This window comes from Erinaceus europaeus, chromosome 16 (genome assembly GCF_950295315.1).
Source record: "Erinaceus europaeus chromosome 16, mEriEur2.1, whole genome shotgun sequence".
Lineage (NCBI taxonomy): Eukaryota > Metazoa > Chordata > Mammalia > Eulipotyphla > Erinaceidae > Erinaceus > Erinaceus europaeus.
The window spans coordinates 71,768,988-71,793,141 of record NC_080177.1 but is presented as its reverse complement, the minus strand read 5'-3'; the positions used below and the strand labels follow the sequence as shown (position 1 = coordinate 71,793,141).

Here is a 24,154-nt window from a genome sequence, read left to right as displayed (position 1 = left end):
ACTCCCGGGCTGAGGATAAAAGCCAGCGGGGCCAACAGTGTGCTTACTGTGCGGGCTTGGCCGGGCGAGGGCAGCTCAGTGCACCGGGGACAGATCGCGACGCAGAAGGACACCCACCCAGAGGGCGTTGGCGCACCATGGAGAGCGGGTGAGGCGGGCTGCAGGCCTGGGGAGCGCGGGAGGGCCCAGGGGAAAGGAAATGGCTGTCGCAGAAACCTGGAAACTCGTGACTGTGTGCCCCGAGGGGGCTGGGAGAAGGGACCTAGTGCCTTGGAGATGCAGATAGGCCTGGCATGGAGCCTGGTGTCAGAGGCGAGGCTGGCGCTTGGCAGGGCGCGCGCGGGAACCCAGCTGGGTGGTGCCCCTGGCACCCGGAGCCAGACTACAGGTTAGTTTCGCCGAGTCTCCTAAAAGGAGCCCGCGCGTGTCTGGAGGCACGTTGGTTGCAAAGTGAAATCTAACCCGCCCCTGCCCCCCACCCACACCCCATGTGCTCGCTCATCGCGGGTTCCGATTCTAGGTTCTCGGTAAAACCGCGCGGAACTTCTGGTTCCCGCGTGTAGCATTCTTCCTTCTGAGAAGAGGATATCGACATCCCTCGCCAACACCTTTCCTTCCCTCCACAGCAAGCCCAAGTTGGGAGGTGGAGTTTCCCTGAAGGAAATTCTTATTCATTGTCGGAATTAGCAGACCCCACCCACCCACACCTCTCATCTCACACTTTAGGAATCCCCTCTCCTGTCTGTGCGTTGTTTCTGGGAACCACACCCGATACCCGTGTGCAGTTTGTACCTTTAGAGGATCCCTATGGGTTGGTTTTCTTTTTGGATGCCAGAGTTGCTGGGGAGATCACTCAATGGCAGAGCACAGGACCTGAATTTGTGAAGTCCGAACTTAAGACCCACTGCCCTGCATATGCCTGAGGAGCGATTTGGTGCCCCCCGCCCCCCCCCCAAAAAAAAAAAAACTAGAAAAACAAAAACCAGGGACTAAGTGGGGGGTGTGCCTAGGAGTTCTTGGGGTTGATGGCCACAGAGGAAGTCCTATAAGTTGTGGTTAGATATGTGAAATAACTAAGGGGTTCATGCCGCTTTCATTTCCTTTGTCTCTTGGGGATGTTACTTGATTAACCTTCGGCAATTGCTTCTCTCTCCCATCCTGTGGCCCCAGCTCTATTGCCCCCAGCGCTTTTCCCTTTCCCAACTACTTCCTTGAGGACAGTTCAGTGTGTAGACATATGGCTTCAAAGGATCTGCTTCTGAAGTCAAGATTTTCCTTTGGAGTCTTGTGTCCAGTTCTGTCACACTTCAGTTCCACAACTTGGTTATTTCCCTTCAGTGTCTATTCTTTTCAAGTGCTATGACAGAATTGGACTGTAATTCTGAGAAAAATTCTAGGTTGATTCTTGAGGTTGTATGGGTTCTCTAAGTGTGTAATCTTAGATCTCAGGAGGAATCTTGGAGTTCATTAGCAAGCTTCATTTCTTTTCCTCACTTTTTGCTTTTGCTGGAGCACTGCTCAGCTCTGGTTTATGGTGGTGCAGGTGCCTCAGGCAGAGAAGTCTGTTGCATAAACCACTGTGCTGCTTTCCCCAACCTTTCATTAGGAAGTTTCCTGGTAATGTGTGCTCTCAACCGGGTGTGCGGCCGACCAGCCGCTAATATATTGGGTTTTGTTTATTTGCTTATTTATTTTTGCCAGAGCACTGCTCTGCTCTGCCTTATGCTGGTGCTGGGGATTGAATTTGAGACCTTTGGTGCTTTAGGCATGAAAGGCATTTTGCATAGCCATTATGCTATTTTCCCTGCCCCTGGAAGTTTCTAATTCCGTTTCAAATTGAGTCTTTAAGATAGATGTTCCTTTCTTCTTCTTTTTATTATATCTATGTATTTATTGAATAGACAGCTAGAAAACAAGAGGATAAGGGGTGACAGAGGGAGAGACAGAGAGATACCTGTAACAGTGCTTCACCACTTACAAAGCTTTCCCCCTGTAGGAGGGGACTGGGGGCTCAAACCCAGGTCCTTGGACATTGTAACATATACACCCAACCAGGTCCATGTTCTTTTTATGCCCAGGAGAGAATGTGAACACAATGGCTTCTTGTCTACACAGATGATGGGGACTAGAACCCAGGTTGAGCTTTGCTTCCCTTTAGACAAGACATTTCTTTTCTTTCTTTTTTCTTTTTAGCAACATTCAAATTAACTGTTACCATTTCCAAAGGGGCAGAGGCACAGAAACAAAGAAAAGAGAAGGGAGCAGGGTAGAAGAAGGGAAATAAAACCAAACAAAAAGCAAAACACACATCTACAAGAATAGGCAAACTGTGACAAAAGTGTGTGTTTGTTTTGTTTGTTTGTTTGTTTCTCTCCCGAATTAAATGACACCGTATAAAAATTTGCTGGGGGGGGGGGCGAACAAAAACAGAAACAAAACATTACAAAACCAAGCTCTGAGGGGGCCAGGCGGTAGCACAGTGGGTTAAGCGCACATGGCACAAAGTGCAAGGACCATAACAATCCTGGCAACACCCCCACTCCCCGCCTGCAGGGGGGTCACTTCACAGGTGGTGAAGCAGGCCTACAGGTGTCTATCTTTCTCTCCCCCTCTCTGTCTTCCCATCCTCTCTTGACTTCTCTCTGTCCTATCCAACAACAGCAATAAGAACAACAACAGTAATAACAATAACAAGGGCAACAAAATGGTAAAAATAGTCTCCAGGAGCAGTGGATTCATGGTGCAGGCACCAAGTCCCAGTGATAGCCCTGGAGGGAAAAAACACCAAGCCTTGCACACTGATGATAGAGTCAGACAAGACATTTCTAACCCTGGTTTTGGAGTCAGAATTACCTGAGGCAGTTTCATAAAAATGTAAATTCTGGAGCCTCTTAAGTGAGCTGCTGTCACAGATGCATACATTCTGCTCTAGCCACTGACAACAGGTCCTCTGGTGTGTATCCACTTTATAATCTTATAAAACACTATTAAATCACTAGTAAACTTTTTTTTAATGGTACATTGGACTCTATTAGAAATGCTTGTGTTGCATTTTGTTTTATTAAAGGAAGAGAGAAAGAAGGAAAAAAAGAAAAGAAGGAAAGAAGAAAGGACCTTTTAGTACTAGTCTGAGAGAGGGGTAGGAGAGTGAGAGTACAGAGAATAACTGTTTCACCATTCAGAAAGAACCTGGGTTGAACCTGGGTCCTTGCAAATGATAATCTATGCACTCAACCACCACCTGGCCTGTTTTTATTTATTTTTTATTATTAGTTTTTTTTTTCTTGTCATCACTGATGCTTCATCAGTCCAGGATGACTTTTTCAGATAGACAGAGAGATTGACACAAAGAGGCAGAAAGAGAGGGAAAGAAATCATAGCAGAAAATTTCCTCCAGTGCCACGGAGGAGACTGGATTCAAACCTGGATCACACGCATGGCAAAGTAGCATACTATTCAACTGTAAGCCTAGGACTTCCAGTGAAGTTTATAGATTTATTTAATAGACTCGTTTAATTGTTTAATTAGTATCTAGGGTGACTCAAGCAAGAAGTTGTTTAGTTTCTCAATGGTTATTAAAATTGCAATTGTGAGCAGATTCCTCACTTCCTTTATGCATTTTCATGGTCTATTTTAATTGCTTTGACTCCATTTTATCTCCTTATTTGTACTGCTTTGTGGTCCTTTTCTCTTTCACTCTGAGATATGCAGATGTAAACATGCCAGGAGTGGCAAAACTGGAGTGGGTGGTGGTGCTGGAGGAAATATGAGAGTCATTAACTTTTGTCAGACATTGGAATGAGGAGGGAGTTTTTTACGTCAAACTTTTTTTTTTAATCAGGCCTCATTCAGAAAGAATTAGTCTAAAAAAGGAGCCTCCCTTCCAAGGCAGCTCTTTGATCAGCTGCACTCTGTCTCCTCCCACTTTGTTAGATCTGCCAGTTTTCTTGCACTGAAGGTCACGAGTCACTGATGCCCTTGGAATGAGAGCGAAACTCACCTTGATCTTCCTTCCTTCACAGAGTCACATATGAAGATTACGAAGAGACTGCAAACTGGCTTCTGTCCCACACCAGCCACCGACCTCAAGTGGCAGTGATCTGCGGTTCTGGGCTAGGAGGGCTGATTAACAAGTTAACCCAGGCCCAGGTGTTTGACTATAGTGACATACCACACTTTCCCCGGAGTACAGGTACTACAGGTTTGGGGATGGAGCTGCTGGAAGGGGAGAGGTTGGAAATGGGGAATGTTGTGGGCATTGTAGCAGGACTTTGATGCTTTCAGGCCTGGACCTGGTTATCTACAGCATTTAACTACAGACAGCTGTAGGAAGGGGACAGAACCTAGGGATCAGGATGACTTTGCAAGGAAATTCCCCCAGTTAGAAATGTCATAATGGGCATGTGTCAATGGCACTATGTGACGACAAATTTCCTATGCTTTAATGACTCAGTTTCATAAAGCTCTACAACATCTTCCCCACATACTCTTTCCTGCATGGTCTGTAATTACCATGCATTCACACACCCTTCCCCCCAACCCCCATCTGCAGCTTAGCTGAGGGAAGGAAACACACATACACAGAACCACAATGCCTCTAACCCTCCTGGGGAAGTCAGAGCCTCCTCATCTTGTATCTTCCTGCCATTCCCAACTGCTCCAACTCAAGCTCTCCTCCTAGGATAAGGTACACAGTGGCAGACAAGTACACTGTTTTCTTCTTTTTTTTTTTTTGCTTTCAGAGTTATCACTGGGGCTTGGTGCCTATACTGTGAACAAGTACACATTTAGAACATACAAATCCTGATTCACATTGACCCTCTACAAAGGGAAAGTGATAGGTGTCACCTCGCAACTTAGAGTTCTGAGAGATCAGCGGATAGTTATCATCTTAATAGCAGCGGATGAGCCCTGAGCCTTAAAGAACCACAAGAGTGGCTGGGAGATGGCCCAGTAGGTGGGTTGTTGGACCTTCAAGCATGAGGTCCTGAGTCTGATCTTTGCAGCACATATTCCAGAGCAATGCTCTGGTTCTCCCCCTCTCTTAAATATTTAAATAAACAAAGAACTAGGTATTTCCCCCACTTCTTTAGAAAGGACCAAATGGTGGTCTGGGAGGTGGTGCAGTGGACAAAGCATTGGATTCAGACCAAGTGACCCCTCTCTTAAATATTTAAATAAACAAAGAAATAGTTATTTTCCCCCTTCTTTAGAAAGGGCCAAGTGAAATAAAGTCAAGGAAAGGATAGAACTGTTTATTGGGTTTACTTATTAACTTCTGAGGTTCTACTTTCTCTAGATCTATTAATATTTTTTATGTCCATGTTCCTTCCTCTTTTTTTCCCTAGAGGGCTCAGACTTTTTTTCACAGATATTTTTCAAGCCCTTGAGAGCAAGGCTGAGAGTAGGGAGACTGTTTCAAGTTAGAGAAGAAAATATTAAATGAGAGAGGGAGGAAGCCAGTTTCCTAGGGGAGATAATTGTGACACTGGCTCTACCACCTGCTCCTCCTCTCTAGTGAAAAGGCACTGCACCCACTGATAAGTGAATTAATTTTTAGAAAACTTTATCGGCCTTTTTAAATTTTTTTGCCTCCAAGGTTTTATTTCTGGGGCTTGGTGCTTGTGCTACGAATCCACTGCTTCTGTGGCCATTTTTCAATGTTTTGGATAGGACAGGAAGAAATGGAGAGGGGAGGGGAAGATAGAGGGAGGGAAAGACAGACACCTACAGACCTGCTTCACTGCTTCACCTGCAGGGTGGGGAGCTAGGGGCTCGAACTGGTTTTGGTTCCTTTTTCAGACAAGCCATCTTCGTAAGGATTGTTTGGACATACCATTAGGGGAGAAATGACAGATAAGAGAAAGGGCAATAATAAGTTATTATGTCTGTAGGGAGTTATCTTTGCACTCCCATGCCTGCCCCTCCCCTTCCCCATGTGAAGTTCTCAGGACTATTTTCTGGGTCATAGTGGAGGAGATGTGTATGAATCCAACTGCAACCCCATTTCCCTGTATTTACCCTTTTTTAAATTTTATTTATTATTTATTTACTTATTAGAGACAGAGAGAAACTGAGAGGACAGGGGAGATAGGGAGAGAGCCAGAGAGACACCTGCAGCCCTGCTTCACCACTCCTGAAGCTTTCCTCCTGCAGGTGGGGACCAGGGCCTTGAAGCTGGGTCCTTCGCACTGTAATGTGAGCGCTTAACCAGGTGCACCACCGACTGGACCCTGTTTTTACCTTTTTCAAGGAAACTAGAATGTACTTGAACATTCTTACAGGAGTGAGGAAGCGTCTAGTTTAGTGTGGATCATAAATAAGCTTATGCACCTTAAAAAAAAGAAAAAGATCAGGTGGCAGAGACAGCATAATGGTTCTGCAAACAGACTCTCATGCCTGAGGCTCCAAAGTCCTAGGTTCAGTCTCCTGCACCACCATAAACCAGAGCTGAGCAGTGCTCTGGTGTTTCTCTCTCTCTCTCTCTCTCTCTGCATCTCTCTCAAAAATAAAATAAATAAAATATTTAAATAGAAAGAAGAAAGAGAATCTATAATTGCTATACTCAGTGGGTTTTTTTTTTTTTTTTTACCAGAGCACTAATCAGCTCCAGTTTATGGTGGTGTGTGTGTGGGGGGATTGAACCTGGGATTTTGGAGCCTCAGGCATGAGAGTCTGTTTGCAGAACCATTATGCTGTCTACCCCCACCCTACTCACTATATTCATTATTACCCACTTACTCTGGTTTTTAATCATTTTCATTCTCATGTTGTATGATTTTCTCATCCTTTTGAGATTTACTTTAAAAGCCTTTTCTTCTTTACTTTAATGTTCATTTCCTTTGAAAACCCTTACTTCCCAAGCTCTAATATCAGGATGTACTTCACTTTTTTTTTTTTTTTTTGTAAACTTGTTTATTTTTTTGGATAGAGACAGAGAGAGAGGTCACAACTCTGAAACTTTACTCCCTAAGCTCAGATCTCAGGATGTGCTTTTGTACTTCTTTTTAAATTTATTTATTTATTTGTTTTAGAGACAGAGAGGCATAGAGAGAGAATGAAAAAGACCACAGCACTGAACCTTCTTCCTTCAATGCAGTGAGGGATGGAAATCTTCCTGGAAGCAGACACAATGTTTGCTTTGTTTGCTTAACTGGACCCTCACATGTTGACACAATGAGCTGACGTTAGTAACTGTTTTCTGGTTGTACAAAAGCATCGTCCCTTTCATTTCCCTTTCCTTTTCTGTGCACAGTCCCAGGTCATGCCGGTAGACTGGTGTTTGGGTTCCTGAGTGGCAGGGCCTGTGTGATGATGCAGGGCAGGTTCCACATGTACGAAGGCTACCCTCTCTCGAAGGTAAATTGGGACATAAACCTGGTTACATCTGGAAGGAGAGGGAGAACATTAATGATCTAATTTTGTTACCTAGCTACCTGGGTAAGGTAGATTTCTGGTTCCCTCTTTTCCTTTGTGATATATGTTATGCATATCTTCGTGGGGAGACTGGTGAAAGTTTTTTGGTCTGACTTTTCAAATAGAGGGAAAGAGGACTGGGAGGTAGGTCACCTGGAAAGCCCACCCCATACTCTATCATGCATCAGAACGTGGGGCTTGAGCACCTTACCACCACACAGGAGCACCTGCACAGGGGAAGCTTAGTGAGTCATGGAACAGTGCCGTGGTGTCTCTCCTCTCTCTCTTTCTCTCTCTCTCTCTCTGCCTCTATCACTTTCTAAAACAAACAAACAAACTAATAAACAAAAGTCTGCCAGGATTAGTAGAATTGTGCAAGTGTGAAGCCACAGTGATAACACTGCTGGCAAAAAAAGTAGTAATAATAAAAAGAAATATCGTGGTCTGGGAGGTGGTGCAGTGGATAAAGCACCATGAAGTCCCGAGTTCAATCCCCGGCCGCACATGTGCCAGAGTGGTGTCTGGTTCTTTCTCTCTCTCTGCCTACGTTTCTCATGAATTAATAAACAAATTCTTTAAATAAATTAATGAATGAATAAATAAATAAAATAAAAAGAAATACCATGGTCCCCAATACTGTGGGGACCAGGACTCCTGCCTGGGTTGGGCACATGGCAAACCAGACCTGCTTCCAGGTGAGCTGTCTTGCTGGAGTGATGAAATGTTAAAGACTTGTTCTGGATCTTTTGCTTTTAAGGTGACATTTCCAGTGAGGGTTTTCTGCCTTCTCGGTGTGAACATTCTAGTCGTCACCAATGCCGCTGGAGGACTTAACCCCAAGTTCGAGGTTGGAGATATCATGCTGATTCGTGATCACATTAACCTCCCTGGTTTCTGTGGTCAGAACCCCCTCAGAGGACCCAATGAAGAAAGGTAACAAATTTGCTCCCTTGTTTAAACATGGGCTGGGTTTAAGGCACATCTGGGAACTAGAGAGAAGTTGTTGTATTCCATTCCCCTGAAATAATCCACTGGTGCCCTAGGTTTGGAGTCCGTTTCCCTGCTATGTCTGATGCCTATGACCGAGACATAAGGCTTTTGGCTCACAGCACCTGGAAACAAATGGAGAATCAGCACCGAGAACTCCAGGAAGGCACCTATGTGATGCTGGCAGGTCCCAACTTTGAGACTGTGGCAGAGTCTCGCCTCTTGAAGCAGCTGGGAGCAGATGCTGTTGGTGAGAAGGGCACTGAAGGGGGAAGGAGTTGGGAAGGAGTAAAAGACTGTAGAGCAAGATGAAGTGTTAACTCTAGTGACTGAGGGAGATGGCTCAATTGGTAGAGCATCGCATTTGTATGCTAAGTTTCCTGGTTTGATCCCCAGTTCTGCATGTACTGGAGTGGTGGTCTGATTTCTTTCTTTCAATCTTTCTCTGTCTCATGTGAAACACTTGCTTTTATGTATAGGCAAAATAATTATTTTAAAAAATATATATTTTTATTTATTTTGTTTTTGAGAGAGATGAAGCCCAGCCAGTCTATCTTGGCATTACTCTCGATTGCACTCTGTCATTTCACAAACATCTCATAAAAACTGCAGCAAAGGTGGGCGCGAGGAATCACATCATTGCAAGACTGGCCAGCTCCTCATGGGGTGCGAGCGCTTCCACACTAAGATCATCATCTCTGGCATTATGCTATTCCACTGCAGAATACTGTGCCCCAGTATGGTTCCGTAGCCCCCATGTCCACTTGGTCGATTCCAAATTATATTCCTCCATGAGGATAATTTCTGGAACCATCCGTTCCACCCCGGTTCCATGGCTGCCAGTTCTTAGCAACATCGCCCCGCCAGATATTCGTCGGGATGCGGCATCATCTAAGTTCATTTCCCACGTCTACGCTCGACCGGACCTGCCAATCTACGCGGATATCTTCGCCCACCCTGTCCAACACTTGACGTCTCGTCACCCAATCTGGTCCCCTACGCCTACACTGAACTTCTCTGTTCCAGTCTCTTGGAAACAGAGTTGGCAGTCAGCTGAGGTAAAGAACAAACACCTCATCACAGACCCCTACAAGCGTCAACCCGGCTTTGACCTAGCACGTTATGACTGGGCCCTCCTCCATCGCTATCGAATAGGCCATGGCCGGTGCGCCGCTAGGTTCCATCGCTGGGGAGCCAGAGACGACCCGAACTGCCCCTGTGGCTCCAGACAGACTATGACCCACATAGTCAACGACTGCTACCTCTCCAGATTCAAAGGAGGTCTCGAAACTTTACATCAGGCTCAACCTGACGCTGCTGACTAGCTACGGAAGAAGGGCAAACGCTAGAAGAAGAAGAGAGATGCAGAGAGAGACACCAGAGCACTTCTCAGCTCTGCTTATGGTGGTGTGGGGGATTGAACCTGGGACTTAGGAGCCTCAGGCATGAGAGTGTTTGCATAACCATTATGCTGTCTCCCCCACCTGACAAAATAATTCTTAAGGGTGGGGGAGATAGCATAATGGTTTTGCAAAGAGATTCTTATGCCTGAGGCTTCAAAGTCCCAGGTTCAGTCCCCTGCATCACCATAAACCAGAGCTGATTAGGGAGAGAGAAAGACATCTACAGGCCTGCTTTGCCGCTTGTGAAGCATTGCCCCTGCAGGTAGGGAGCCTGGCACTTGAACCCAGATCCATGCACAGTTCCTTGTACTTGTGCACTTAACTGGGTATGCCACTGCCCAGCTCCCTTTTATTTATTTGTGTTTGGTTTTTTTTTGTTTGTCTGTTTGTTTTTAACAAGGGCACTGCTCAGCTCTGGCTTATGGTGGTGCCAGGGATTGAACCTGGAACCTCCACTGCTCAGGCCTAAATGTATGTTGTATATACTGCTGTGCTATTTCCCATCCTAACAGTCGGTTTTCTTCTTTCTTCCCATCAAGGCATGAGTACGGTTCCAGAAGTGATCGTGGCAAGGCACTGTGGACTTCGAGTCTTCGGGTTCTCTCTCATCACTAATAAGGTCATCATGGATTATGACTCTATAGAGAAGGCCAACCACGAAGAGGTGCTAGAGGCTGGGAAACAAGCTGCACAGAAGCTAGAAGAGTTTATCTCCATTCTTATGGAGAACATTCCACAGGGCGGAAGTGCCAGCTAACCAGGCCTGGAATGCTCTTGCTTCTGTCTCCCTTATGAGATCCGAGTGACTGCTGCCTGCTGCCTGCTGCCCTTGGGGAAGAGCAGAAGGAAGAGGCAGATCTCCCATCCTCCATCTTCCTCATTTCAGCCACCTGACTCAAATGGTGCCTAGTCCTCTCTTGAGAAACTGTCTTCTCAAAACTTTCCACCTCTGTTCTTCCCCAAGAACCAGAGCCCAAGCCCTACACACATTTGTAGGTATCCTGAGCTGAACTTGGCACAGTACCTACTATTAATAGTTTTTTGAGTTGATTCTCTCACATTCCTGGGGGCTCAGTTCTGTCTCCCCAAAAACACTGGAGACCACACAAGGACTATCCCAATACCTCATGAACTTTAATGTTATCACATATTAAGAATAAAAAGCAAGATGAGATGATTTCTTTCTGTTTTTTTTTTTTTTTTTTTTTTTGCGCAAGTTGGAATAAATCTGGGTCACGGGCAAAAGCTGGCATGAAAGCTGAAATTACACATCTTGTGTGCTTTAATCACTTCATGGAATAGTAGCTAAGAACTATGATGAGATGGGGGCAGGAGGTAGCATGGTGGGTTAAGTGCACATGGTGCGAAGTGCAAAGACTGGCTTAAGGATCCCGGTTCCAGCCCCCGGCTCCCCACCTGCAGGGGAGTCGCTTCACAGGCGGTGAAGCAGGTCTGCAGGTGTCTTATCTTTCTCTCCCCCTCTCTGTCTTCCCCTCCTCTCTCCATTTCTCTCTGTCCTATCCAGCAACAACATCAATAACAACAATAATAATAACCAAAGCAACAATAAAACAACAAAGGCAACAAAAGGGGGGGGGAGTAGCCTCCAGGAGCAGTGGATTCATGGTGCAGGCACTGAGCCTCAGCAATAATCCTGGAGGCAAAAAAATAGAAAAAAAAAAGAAATATGATGACATACAATAATGCTCTATGCATGAGGAAAGGATGAAAGAAAGACAGGAAGAATGATGCAAGATGGGGGCTGGAAGGTGGCTCACCTGGTGGCTCACACTGTACTATGGTGAGACCTGGATTCCAGCCCCAGGCCAGATGGGGGAGCACCAGGCAAAGGGGAAAGTTCACGAATGGTAGAGGAATGGTAGAGGAGCGGTGCTGTGGGGTCTCCTGCTTCCCCTCACCCACACTCCAGTCTCCTGCTTTCTGTTTTCTTTTGAAACAATCCACAAAGAGAAATGAAATAATAGAGGAGTCCCAGCCAAAAAAAGAAAGAAAGAAAAAAATTAGATGTTAAAACTAACTTGTGGCATATGACTGCTTCCCTCAGACCTGTTCTGCCCTTCTCTGTCCTGTGCCTTCTGAATCTTCACTGTCTCGATTCGACTTCCGGAGGCGGAGCTACGAGCAGCAGATTGCTTTCTCTCCTCTCCTCGCCTCTCCCGGATCAACTAGGAATACCAAAGGAGACCACCCGGACCGAAACAAGACAGCACTAGAATGACCACAGAAACCCAGTAAATCACCCGTGAGTACAAACACGCGTGGTTGGTGACAGAGAGGAGAGAGGGGCCTAAGGAGAGATTAAGTGACTGCTAACAGTTTGACAGTTTGTCAGTGGAGACACCACCTCCAGTCTGCTCCACCAACAAGGGGACAGCTGAAGGGAGGAAAGGACTCCCCAGAGACTCACCAAGTGCAACTCTGAGTCTCCATTGCTACTACCCTCAGAATCTGGAGCAGCAACAGGGAGGGACACCAGGGTACAGAGATCTAACTGGGAACTCAGAAGACCTATACCTCGGTGGCATAGCTGAGGGGCTGTGAAAGTCTCTTTGCATAACCACTGGATTATCTCTGCCACACCCTGCTTTATCTCTGAATCTTCACTGTCTCTTGTGAGGGAGGGTCTTAATAAGCAGCCTCTGTTCTATAGTTGCCATTTCCTCTTGGTTTTCTTGAGAGCTTGTTTGGAGGTTCTAGCAGGGGAGCGCAACTACACGTATACCCTCCACGGAAGACCGGTCCGTCTCTATTCGGCGAAGGCCGTCCTCTTTGACATAGCGCACAGCTTCGGGAGGGACGCACATGGAGCAATGAGGGAGAAAGGGGACACCCACCTAGTCAGCCAGATCAGCCGAATCAACGCGGGCAATCAATGGGGTGACAGATGTCGCAGCCAGATCGCCCTCACATCCCTTCTTGGTTTTCTTATCTCCCCTATTTTAACATTTGCTTCTTCTTCTTCTAGCGTTTGCCCTTCTTCCGTAGCCAGTCAACAGCATCAGGTTGAGCCTGATGTAAAGTTTCGAGACCTCCTTTGAATCTGGAGAGGTGGCAGTCGTTGACTATGTGGGTCATAGTCTGTCTGGAGCCGCAGGGGCAGTTCGGGTCGTCTCTGGCTCCCCAGCGATGGAACCTAGCGGCGCACCGGCCATGGCCTATTCGATAGCGATGGAGGAGGGCCCAGTCATAACGTGCTAGGTCAAAGCCGGGTTGACGCTTGCAGGGGTCTGTGATGAGGTGTTTGTTCTTGACCTCAGCTGACTGCCAACTCTGTTTCCAAGAGACTGGAACAGAGAAGTTCAGTGTAGGCATAGGGGACCAGATTGGGTGACAAGACGTCAAGTGTTGGACAGGGTGGGCGAAGATATCCGTGTATATTGGCAGGTCCGGTCGAGTGTAGACATGGGAAATGAACTTAGATGATGCCGCATCCCGACGAATATCTGGCGGGGCGATGTTGCTAAGAACTGGCAGCCATGGAACCGGGGTAGAACGGATGGTTCCAGAAATTATCCTCATGGAGGAATATAATTTGGAATCGACCAAGTGGACATGGGGGCTACGGAACCATACTGGGGCACAGTATTCTGCAGTGGAATAGCATAATGCCAGAGATGATGATCGTAGTGTGGAAGCACTCGCACTCCATGAGGAGCTGGCCAGTCTTGCAATGATGTGATTCCTCGCGCCCACCTTTGCTGCAGTTTTTATGAGATGTTCGTGAAATGACAGAGTGCAATCGAGAGTAACGCCAAGATAGACTGGCTGGGCTTCATGCCGGATTCTCGTATCGCCAAGCTTCACATTAAGCTCACACGAGGCCGAGGCATGGTGTAAATGGAAAACAGATGATACCGTTTTTGCAGTGCTAGGGATTAGTCGCCATTTTTTACAGTAATCAGATATCAGAGACATGTCTTTCGTGAGTGTTTCCTCGAGGATGTCGAACTTGGATGCCTGAGTTGCACAGCAGATGTCATCAGTGTAGATGAACTTCCTTGAAGAAGTTTCTGGGAGGTCATTGATGTAAATATTAAATAGTGTAGGAGCCAGAACAGAGCCCTGGGGAGGCCACTTGAGACAGGTCTCCATCTGCTAGTTTGGCGTCGTGCGAAGATTATAGCGGTTTTGAAACCAAAGAAAGACCCAACACTGGCCGCCAGCTATAGACCAATTTCTCTCCTCTCTGTGTGTTACAAACTCCTTGAGAGGCTGCTTCTGTCACATATTTCTCATCTTACAGAGAAATTCCTATCACCCGCCCAAGCTGGTTTCCGCCCAGGAAGATCTACCTGCAAACAAGCCCTGGCCCTCTCAACTTACATTGAAAATGGATTCCAGAAGAATTTAAAGACGGGTGCTGTCTTTGTTGATCTCACAGCAGCCTATGACACGGTCTGGCACCGTGGTCTCCTAGTCAAGATCTCAAGATGCCTGCCTCCATGGGTGGCCAACACTATATCGTTTCTTCTCCAAAACAGAAGATTCCGGGTACATCTGGGTGACAAGTCTAGCAGATCCTTCCTCCGGTCCTTGTGCTTTGCGCCACCTGCGCTTAACCCGCTGCGCTACCGCCCGACTCCCGAGAAGGGAATTTTTTAAAAGTAATTTGATATAGGAGTTGGGCGGTAGCGCAGTGGATTAAGCGCACGTGGCGCAAAGTGCAAGGACTGGCTTGAAGAACCTGGTTCAAGTCCCTGGCTCCCCACCTGCAGAGGAGTCACTTCACAGGCGGTGAAGCAGGTCTGCAGGTGTCTTTCTCTCCCCCTCTCTGTCTTCTACTCTCTCCATTTCTCTCTGTCCTATCCAACAACGATGACATCAATAAGAACAATAATAACTACAACAACAAGGGCAATAAAAAGGAAAATAAATATATAAAAATATTTTTAAAAAAGTAATATAATACTATGTGAAAAATGACATATGCTCTGGTGACAGTGCTATAGGAATTCAGGAAAAAAACCACTGGGTGGGGATGGAGAGTGGGAAAAAAGCTGTGAGACCCGAATGAAGCTTTTAGTATTTTTAATGTATTTAATTTTTAATAAGGTTGAGGTTTTCAGTAGTGTTAAAAAATAATACTGTTATAAACTAGTGTGAAAGCAAAAAAAAAAGGCATTTAGAAATAAAAATGTATACTTAAATCAGCCTAGTAGATTTTTTTTTAGATTGAAAGTATAAGTTTTTCAACACCTGTCATCTGAAAAAAATTTTCTTTCTTTTTTTTAAAATTTTTTATTTAAGAAAGGATTAATGAACAAAAACATAAGGTAGGAGGGGTACAACTCCACACAATTCCCACCACCCAATCTCCATAACCCACCCCCTCCCATGATAGCTTTCCCATTCTCTAGCCCTCTGGGAGCATGGACCCAGGGTTGTTGAGAGTTGCAGAAGGTAGAAGGTCTGGCTTCTGTATTTGCTTCCCCACTGAACATGGGCGTTGACTGGTTGGTCCATACTCCCAGTCTGCCTCTATCTTTCCCTAGTAGGGTGTGTCTCTGGGGAAGCTGAGCTCCAGGACACATTGGTGAGGTCTTCAATCCAGGGAAGCCTGGCCAGCATCCTGGTGGCATCTGGAACCTGGTGATTGAAAAGAGAGTTAACATAAGAAGCCAAACAATTTGTTGAGCAATCATGGATCCCAAGCTTGGAATAGTGGAGAGGAAGTGTTAGGGAGGTACTCACTGCAAACTCTAGTGTACTTCTGCTTTCAGGTATATATTTTGCAGTAGTTTATGGGTACGTGTGAACATAAGCTCTCTCTCACAGAAACTGGTGTATATCTAGGTTATGGGACTTTGTTAGAAAGTGAACTACCTGAGATGAAATTAGAGTGTACTATAAAAGGAAAGGTCTCACCTGAGTAATGAAGTTGAAGGGTTGTCATTCCACACGTGAAGTCTCTGGACACAGTCTGAGGTGAAGCATGTTGAGGTGGCAATCGTTGCGTTGGTAAAAAAAATTTTCTTTTAATAAAGTAAGAATGGGATCCTACATTTCTCAAGTATTCTCAGTCTGCTTGTTGATTACTGATGGGAACAGAGACCAAGAAATAATTCCACCAGCTGCCCCTTTAAAGCAGGGGAAAGGAAAGAGCTCATTTGGTGCTGTGCTTTCAATCTAAACTGGATTTGGCATAGATTTGCACTGCCTTTTTTTTTTTTTTTGTAAATAGGCCTCTGCCTCTCATAATTACTTTTCGTTGCTAGGGGCCACCTTTTGAACAAACACTGGCTGTCTGCCTGGCTTCTCTCATTGTAAACTTGGATTTTAATTAAAAATAGATTTCCTGTCTCTGATCTTTGTACCCATTATTTTTTTTTAGCCTAAATTTGTTTTGATATTATTTGGAATTAAATTGCATTTGTTGTCTTGTGTTTAGGACAAAAAAAAAAAAAAAGCTCCCTTTCCATGTGCTTTTTTTTTTTTTTAATTTCTTTATTGGGGGATTAATGGTTTTCAGTCAATAGTAAAATACAATAGTTTGTATTTCCCAGTTTCCACATAACAATTCAACCCCCACTAGGTCCTCCTCTGCCACCATATTCCAGGACTTGAGCCCTCCTCCCACCCCAGAGCCTTTCACTTTGCTGCAATAACTATGTGGTGTGCTTTTTTTTTTTTTTAACTGCATTTCCATTCTGAGTCTGTTCATTTTAGAAATCTTTCTTTATCTCATTTGCCATTTTTTTTTTCGTGTTCTCTTTCTCTTCTCTCTGCTATTCATGTTTCTGAAGGCCATATTTTTGCTTGCCAGATATTTAATTTTGTCTTTGTCTTTCCTTTCCCTTTTTATTTTGAACTGTTTCTATCTGAGCTCCTGCTATAGTTTCTAATTTTTAAAAAATTACAAAATGTTACACTATTTTATGTGTAACCTAACCTACTCTAGTTCTAGTAGCTGACACTGGAGATCCTCTCAGGTCAACTCCAGCTCAGCTGAGTTGAAGATCAGAACCTGCGCTCCTGTCTAAGTAATAGCACATACCTACCACAGATATTTGTAAATCACCATCAAAGCATGAAAATTATTTAATAAAGTTAATATTTAGGGCAGTAAATGTGGGTTTTTCGTTCTGTTTTGTTGAAGGCCATTCTCACAGGTGTGAGGTGGTATCACAATGTGGTTTTAATTTGCCATTCTCTGGTGATGAGTGAATTGGAGCATTTCTGCATTTGTCTATGGGCCGAGTGTATCTCTTTTTTTTTTTAAACTTTTTTTAAATATATTTTTTCTTTCTTTCTTTTTTTAATCTTTATTTATTGGATAGAGACATCCAGAAATCAAGAAGGAAGTGGATGACAGAGAAGGGAGAGATACAGAGAGACACCTGCAGTCCTGCTTTACCACTTGCAAAGCTTTTCCCCTGCAGGTGGGGACCGGCAGCTTGAACCCAGGTCCTTGGGCATTCTAACATGTGCACCCAACCAGGTGCACCACCACCTGTATCTCTTCTTTAGAGAACTTACTGTTCATATCCTCTGCCCATTTTTTTTTCTTTTTGTTGAACTATATGAGTATTTTTTAAAAGATTTTATTTATTTATTCATAAGAAAGATAGGAGAGAGAAAGAAACAGCCAGACATCACTCTGGTACATGTGGAGCCAGGGATTGAACTCAGGATCTCATGCTTGAGAGTCCACTGCTGTATCCACTGTGCCATCTTCTGAACCACGAACTGTATGAGTTCTTTATGGATATCTGATATCAACCATTTGTCTGAAGTGTGGTGTACAAACATGTTCTCCCAGTTGCTATAGGTTTCCTGTTTATCCTTATGGAATTTTCTTTTGATACGTAGGAGCTTTTAAATTTGATATAGTCCCATTTTCAATCTTGGTTTTGTTTCCCTTGCCCATGGAGTGGAGTCTCCAAATACATCTTGAGTTAATGTCATGAAATGTTTCACCAATATGTTCTATGTATTTTGTCCTTCCAGGTCTAATATCCAGATCTTTCATCCATTTTAAGTTAATTTTGGTGTATGGTGCTAATTGCTTGTTTTGTTGCATTTTTTTTTTCTTAATATTTATTTATTTTCCATTTGTTGCCCTTGTTTTTTGATTGTTGTTGTTATTATTGTTGTTATTGATGTCGTTGTTGTTGGATAGGACAGAGAGAAAAGGAGAGAGGAGGGGAAGACAGAGAGGAGGAGAGAAATATAGACACCTGCAGACCTGCTTCACCACCTGTGGAACGACTGTCTGAGAAGTGATTCCCCTGCAGGTGGGGAGCCCCGGGGCTGGAACCGGGATTCTTAAGCTGGTCCTTGTGCTTCGTACCACGTGCGCTTAACCCAGTGTGCTACTGCCGGGCTCCCTTGTTGCATTTTTCTACATGTGGCTCTCCAGTTCTCCCAGCACTGTTTGTTAAAGAGGTCTTCTTTTTCCCCACTGGGCAATTTTGGCCCATTTATCATATATAATATGCCTATATGTGTGTGGATTTAGTTCTGGACTCTCTGTCCCACTCCATTGGTCCATATGTCCTTCCCCACCCCAGTAGGACACTATTTTAATTACGACTGCTTTGTACCATAACCTGAGACCAGGTATTGGGATGCCTCCATTTTTCTTCTTTTTTCCCTCAGGAATGCTTTTGCTATTCGTGCTCTTTTATAGTTCCACACAGATTTTTTATTATGTTGTTCAATTTCCTTGAAATCTGCCACTGGGATTTTAACAGGGACTGCACTGAATCTATAAATAGCTTTTGGTAGAGTGGCCATTTTAATGACACTTATTCTTCCAATCCAAGAACGGGGGTGGTTTTCCTTTTCTTTGTGTCATCGTCTATTTCTTTTAACAATGCCTTATAGTTTTCCTTGAAAAGGTCCTTCGCACACCACCAATGTGTCCTGGAGCTCAGCTTCCCCAGAGACCCATCCTACTAGGGAAAGAGAGAGGCAGACTGGGAGTATGGACCGACCAGTCAACGCCCATGTTCAGCGAGGAAGCAATTACAGAAGCCAGACCTTCTACCTTCTGCAACCCTCAATGACCCTGGGTCCATGCTCCCAGAGGGATAGAGAATGGGAAAGCTATTGGGGGAGGGGGTGGGATATGGAGATTGGGCGGTGGGAATTGTGTGGAGTTGTACCCCTCCTACCCTATGGTTTTGTTAATTAATCCTTTCTTAAATAAAAAATAAAAAAATAAATAAAAAAAAAAAAAAAAAAAAAAAAAAAAAAAAAAGAAAAGGTCCTTCGCCTCTTTTGTTAGATTTATTCCTAGGTATTTTGTCTTTGGGGGTTTGGTTATAAATAGAATTGCTTTCTTCAGTTCCCTTTCCTCTGGGTCATCTTTTATGTAGAGAAATGCCACTGACTTGTGGGTATTGATTTTGTAGTCTATTACTTTGCTGAATTTATTGATGATTTCCTGTAGGGTTTTTTTTGGGCAGTGTTTCTGGGGTCCTCTAGGTATATCGTTTCAAAAAAAAAAAACTGATACCAAAGACCAAAGTGTGTGCTCAAAGAGTCCATGTACATGGAGAGAAGGAGCTAATCTATGACTGGAAGAAGACATTTCTCTGGTGACTAGATCCGTTGTGATTGAGTAACCAATACATACTGCTTAACAATTTACAAGGAATTTACATTCTTTGTTACTTTCTTTCTTTTTTTTCCCATTTCTATTATCCTTGTTGTTGTTATTGTTATTGCTGTTTTTATTGTTGGATGGAATAGAGAGAAATGGAGAGAGGAGGGGAAGACAGAGGGGGAGAGAAAAACACCTACAGACCTACTTCACCACTTGAGAAGTGACACTCCCTGCAGGTGGGGACCCTGGGGCTCAAACCGGTATCCTTAATGCAGGTCCATGAGCTTTAGCCTTGTGCACTTACCCCACTGCGCTATCGCCCAGCCCCCATGTTATTTCCATTTTTATATATCTAGAGAGACCAAATAGAAATGTTAACAAATATCCGACCAAGTTCATTTTAAAGATCTAATTAACCTTATTTTAAAAAAATATTTATTTATTCCTTTTTTTATTGTTGGAATTATTATTGTTATCGATGTTGTCATTGTTGGATAGGACAGAGAGAAATGGAGAGAGGAGGGGAAGACAGAGAGGGGGAGAGAAAGATAAGACACCTGCAGACCTGCTTCACTGTCTGTGTAGGGACTCCCTGCAGGTAGGGAGCTGGGGGATCCTTATGCCAGTCCTTGTGCTTTGGGCCACCTGCGCTTAACCTGCTGCGCTACAGGCCGCGTCCCCAAATTAACCTTATTAAATGATTCATGCATCAGATAGCATCCTATCTAGCAATTGGGAAAGCACTGTAATAGGTACTCAAAATGAAAGGTACTTGCAGTCCAGGGGGTAGCACACTGGGTAAAACATTATACTCTTAAGCACAAGGTCCTGAGTTCAATGCCGGGCATTACATATGTCAGAGTGTTACTCTCTTTCTTTCTCTCCCATAAATAAATGAATAAATAAATCTTAAAAAATAAAAGGGATGCCAGGTGGTGGGTAGCTTACATTAAAGAAAAAAAAACAAAACAAATAAAAATATCATGATTGGGAGTCAGGCAGTAGCGCAGTGGGTTAAGCGCACGTGGCATAAAGCGCAAGGACCTGCTTAAGGATCCCAGTTCTAGCTCCCGGCTGCCCACCTGCAGGCCGGGAACGGGTGGGGGGGTCGCTTCACAGGCGGTGAAGCAGGTCTGCAGGTGTCTGTCTTTCTGCCTCTCTGTCTTCCCCTCCTCTCTCCATTTCTTTCTGTCCTGTCCAACAACAATGACATCAATAATAATAATAACTACAACAATAAAACAAGGGCAACAAAAGGTAATAAGTAAATAAATAAATATATTTTTTAAATATCATGATTTATAGAGTTCTACTTCCCCCATGCCCTTCCTCTCAAATTTATTAAAGAATTATAAAAAAAGAAAAATGTTTATATTTAGAATAAGGGTGGGACAAGGTCCTTAGAGACGAGTATTTGGGCAAAACCAACTTCCATCAAGGGAAAGCCTTGGGACTTAATTTGGTAGTGCTTACTAGGAATCTCCTGGTTCCTGAGTTTGAATTTCTACTTTTGGGAGATGCAGAAATTGTAACTAGATAAAGTATTAAATCTTAAGTAGCCCAGAAAATATGATTCATTTTTGACCTGCAGTTTCTTTCTTTTTCTTTTTTCATTTTTACATATATATATTTATTTCTCTTTTTTCACAGTAGTTATCTTTAGTATCTTTCTCACTTCCTTTTTTCAGGTGAATAGAGATCTGGAGAAACCTTCCTGATAAAGAGCCTGGTGGTAGTGCACTTGGAGGGACCCAGCCAGGCTTGAGTCCCCACTTGCAAGGGGGAGGCTTCACAAGCAGTGAAACAGGACTTAAGGGTTTCTGTCTGTCGCCCTCTTCCACCTCAGTTTCCCTTTGTCTTTATCTAATAAGTGAATAGGTAAAACATCAAAAAGAAAAGTTAGTGATTTTTTTCCTGCAACACGATAGCCATTAAAATAGCAAAAGAATAGCTAAGTCAACACTGGGACTCTGGACTTTTAGTTCCATAATATTTTCTTTTTACTTTATTTTTTTATTGCCACCAGGATTATTGCTGGGACTTTGTGCCAGCACTATAAAACTGCCATTCCCAGTGACCTTTTTCCCCTTTAAATTTTATTTGATAGGACAGAGAGAAATTGAGAGGGGAAGGGAGATAGAGAGGGAGAAAAAAAAAGACACCTTTAGACCTGCTTCACTGCTTGTGAAGCTTCCCTCCTGCAAGCTGGGAGCGCGAACCCTGATCCGTGCACATGAGGATATAAGTGCTTAACCGAGTGTGCCACCACCACCCGGCTCCCAATCTTTGGGGGTTTGTTTGTTAATTTTGTTTTATTTATTTATTTTTCCTGTAATCCAACTAATTATCACTTTTTCTCCCTTTATTGGGGGATTAATGTTTTACATTTGACAGTGAATACAATAGTTTGTACATGCATAGCATTTCTCAGTTTTCCACATAACAATACAACCCCCACTAGGTCCTCAATTTTGTTTTATTTTTAAGCCAATTTTCTTTTTTTTAAATCTGTGGCTAATAGTGGTTTACACAATTGTGAAATTATAGAGTATCGTTCTACACTGCACCTACCACCTAAGTTCTGCATCTCCATCCTTCCAATGATAATTATTAAGGTTCTCACCAAGTCTAAGAGACTGTTTGCTTCTGCTTTTTATTTTTCTTCTACAGTCTTAGAATCTGTTGGTGAGCAAGCATTACAGTTTCTATCTTTTTTTCCACTTATATATACTTCTTTTGTATTATTATTACTCTTCTTTTTGTTGTTTTTGCTGGTTTGTTTTACCAGCACTGCTCATCTCTGGCTTAAGGTGGTGCTAGGAGTTGAACCTGAGGCCTTTGGTGCCTCAAGCATGAGGGTCTTTTTGCATAACCATTATGCTATCTCCCCAGTCCTTACATCTTTTTTAAAATTATTAATTTATTTATTCCCTTTTGTTGCCCTTGTTGTAATTATTGTTGTTGTCGTTGATGTCATCGTTGTTGGATAGGACAGAGAGAAATGGAGTGAGGAGGGGGGGAGGGGAGAGAAAGACAGACACCTGCAGACCTGCTTTACTGCTTGTGACTCCCCTGCAGGTGGAGAGCTGGGCCGTACAGGATCCTTATGCAGGTCATTGTGCTTGGCACCACATGCGCTTAACCCGCCGCGCTTAACCCGCTGCGCTACCACCCGACTCCCTAGTCCTAACATCTTAAACCCTCTCCTCTCTGCCCTTTTGACCCAAAGAATGTTAACTCTCTTTTCAATCACCAGGTTCCAGATGCCACCAGGATGCTGGCCAGGCTTCCCTGGACTGAAGACCCCACCAATGTGTCCTGGAACTCAGCTTCCCCAGAGACACACCCTACTAGGGAAAGAGAGAGGCAGACTGAGTGTGGACAGACCAGCCAACGCCCACGTTCAGCGGGGAAGCAATTACAGAAGCCAGACCTTCTACCTTCTGCAACCCACAATGACCCTGGGTCCATGCTCCCAGAGGGATAGAGAATGGGAAAGCTATCAGGGGAGGGGATGGGATATGGAGATTGGGTGGTGGGAATTGTGTGGAGTTGTACCCCTCCTACCCTATGGTTTTGTTAATTAATCCTTTCTTAAATAAAAAAAAAAGAAGAATGCCAAACTAGGAGCTTCTCACATAAGCCTTTGGGGAAAGAGAAAACTAAGAATCTGTCATGTAGACTCCCTGAAAGAAACAATTGCTTAACGATGCTATACCAAAGATTTGCAAAAGACAGACCACTAGGTCCTAATGATTTCTTCCAGCTGAAAGAACCCTTCCAGCCAGATGGACAGCCATGAGATGGGACTTTTTATGTCAGACCACACAACGGGACTCTTCTCCCTCACTGACCCCACTGCACTTTATAATCCCTGAACCTCAGTTTACTCAGACAGTAAGGGGGAGGTCTTTCGAAATATGAGTCTGCCATCTTTTCAGATGTGCTGTTGATAGGAACTGATTAAGTCAGCTTTCCACACCCTTTTGGTTAACTGATCTTCTGAGTGGCAAGAAATGAAATTCTTGTGGTCCTGGAGGTGGCACAGTGGATAAAGTATTGGACTTTCAAGCAGGAGGTGCTGAGTTCAATCCCCAACAACATATGTACCAAAGCGATGTCTGGTTCTTTCTCTCCTATCTTTCTCATTAATAAATAAATAAATAAATAAAAAGAAATGAAATTCTTCAATTCCTCTGCAGCAGCTCTATAGAAGAAGGTTACTGATGGACAATGTGGAAATGCATCACTTGTTCAGGTCAAATATCAAAGTGTCCAAGGGAAGATTAGCTTGTGACATACTGGGCCAGAAATTATGAGTTGAAGTATTATCTTCTGTCATTTTTAAAGGATGATTCAGGGAGTCAGGCGGTAACACAGAGGTTAAGCACAGGTGGCACGAAGCGCAAGGACCAGTGTAAGGATCCTGGTTCGAGCCCCTGGCTCTCCATCTGCAGGGGAGTCGCTTCACAGGCAGTGAAGCAGGTCTGCAGGTGTCTGTCTTTCTCTGTCTTCCCCTCCTTTCTCCATTTCTCTCTGTCCTATCCAACAACGACAATATCAACAATAATAACTACAACAATAAAAACAACAAGGGCAACAAAAGGGAAATAAGTAAATACTAAAAAAAAAAATTTTTAAAAGGATGATTGATGTGGAAAAGTCAAATATTTTAACTAGTTATTTACTTGTTTATTTTGGGGTTGAGACAAAGAGAAATTGAGAAGGGTGAATTAAAGAGGGAGAGAGAGAGAGACAGACCCCTGTAGCACTACTT

At 44.0% G+C, this 24,154-nt stretch overlaps 1 protein-coding gene across 1 annotated transcript; it reads left to right on the top strand.

Annotated features, from left to right (window-relative positions):
- PNP (purine nucleoside phosphorylase) lies at positions 1-10,983 on the top strand. Its single transcript, XM_007537961.3, has 6 exons — positions 1-148; positions 4,023-4,192; positions 7,256-7,359; positions 8,174-8,349; positions 8,460-8,653; positions 10,346-10,983. Exons 1-6 carry the CDS (start codon positions 138-140, stop codon positions 10,561-10,563), a joined length of 873 nt encoding a protein of 290 aa, XP_007538023.1. The 5' UTR covers positions 1-137; the 3' UTR covers positions 10,564-10,983.
- Positions 10,984-24,154: the final 13,171 nt, after the last annotated feature.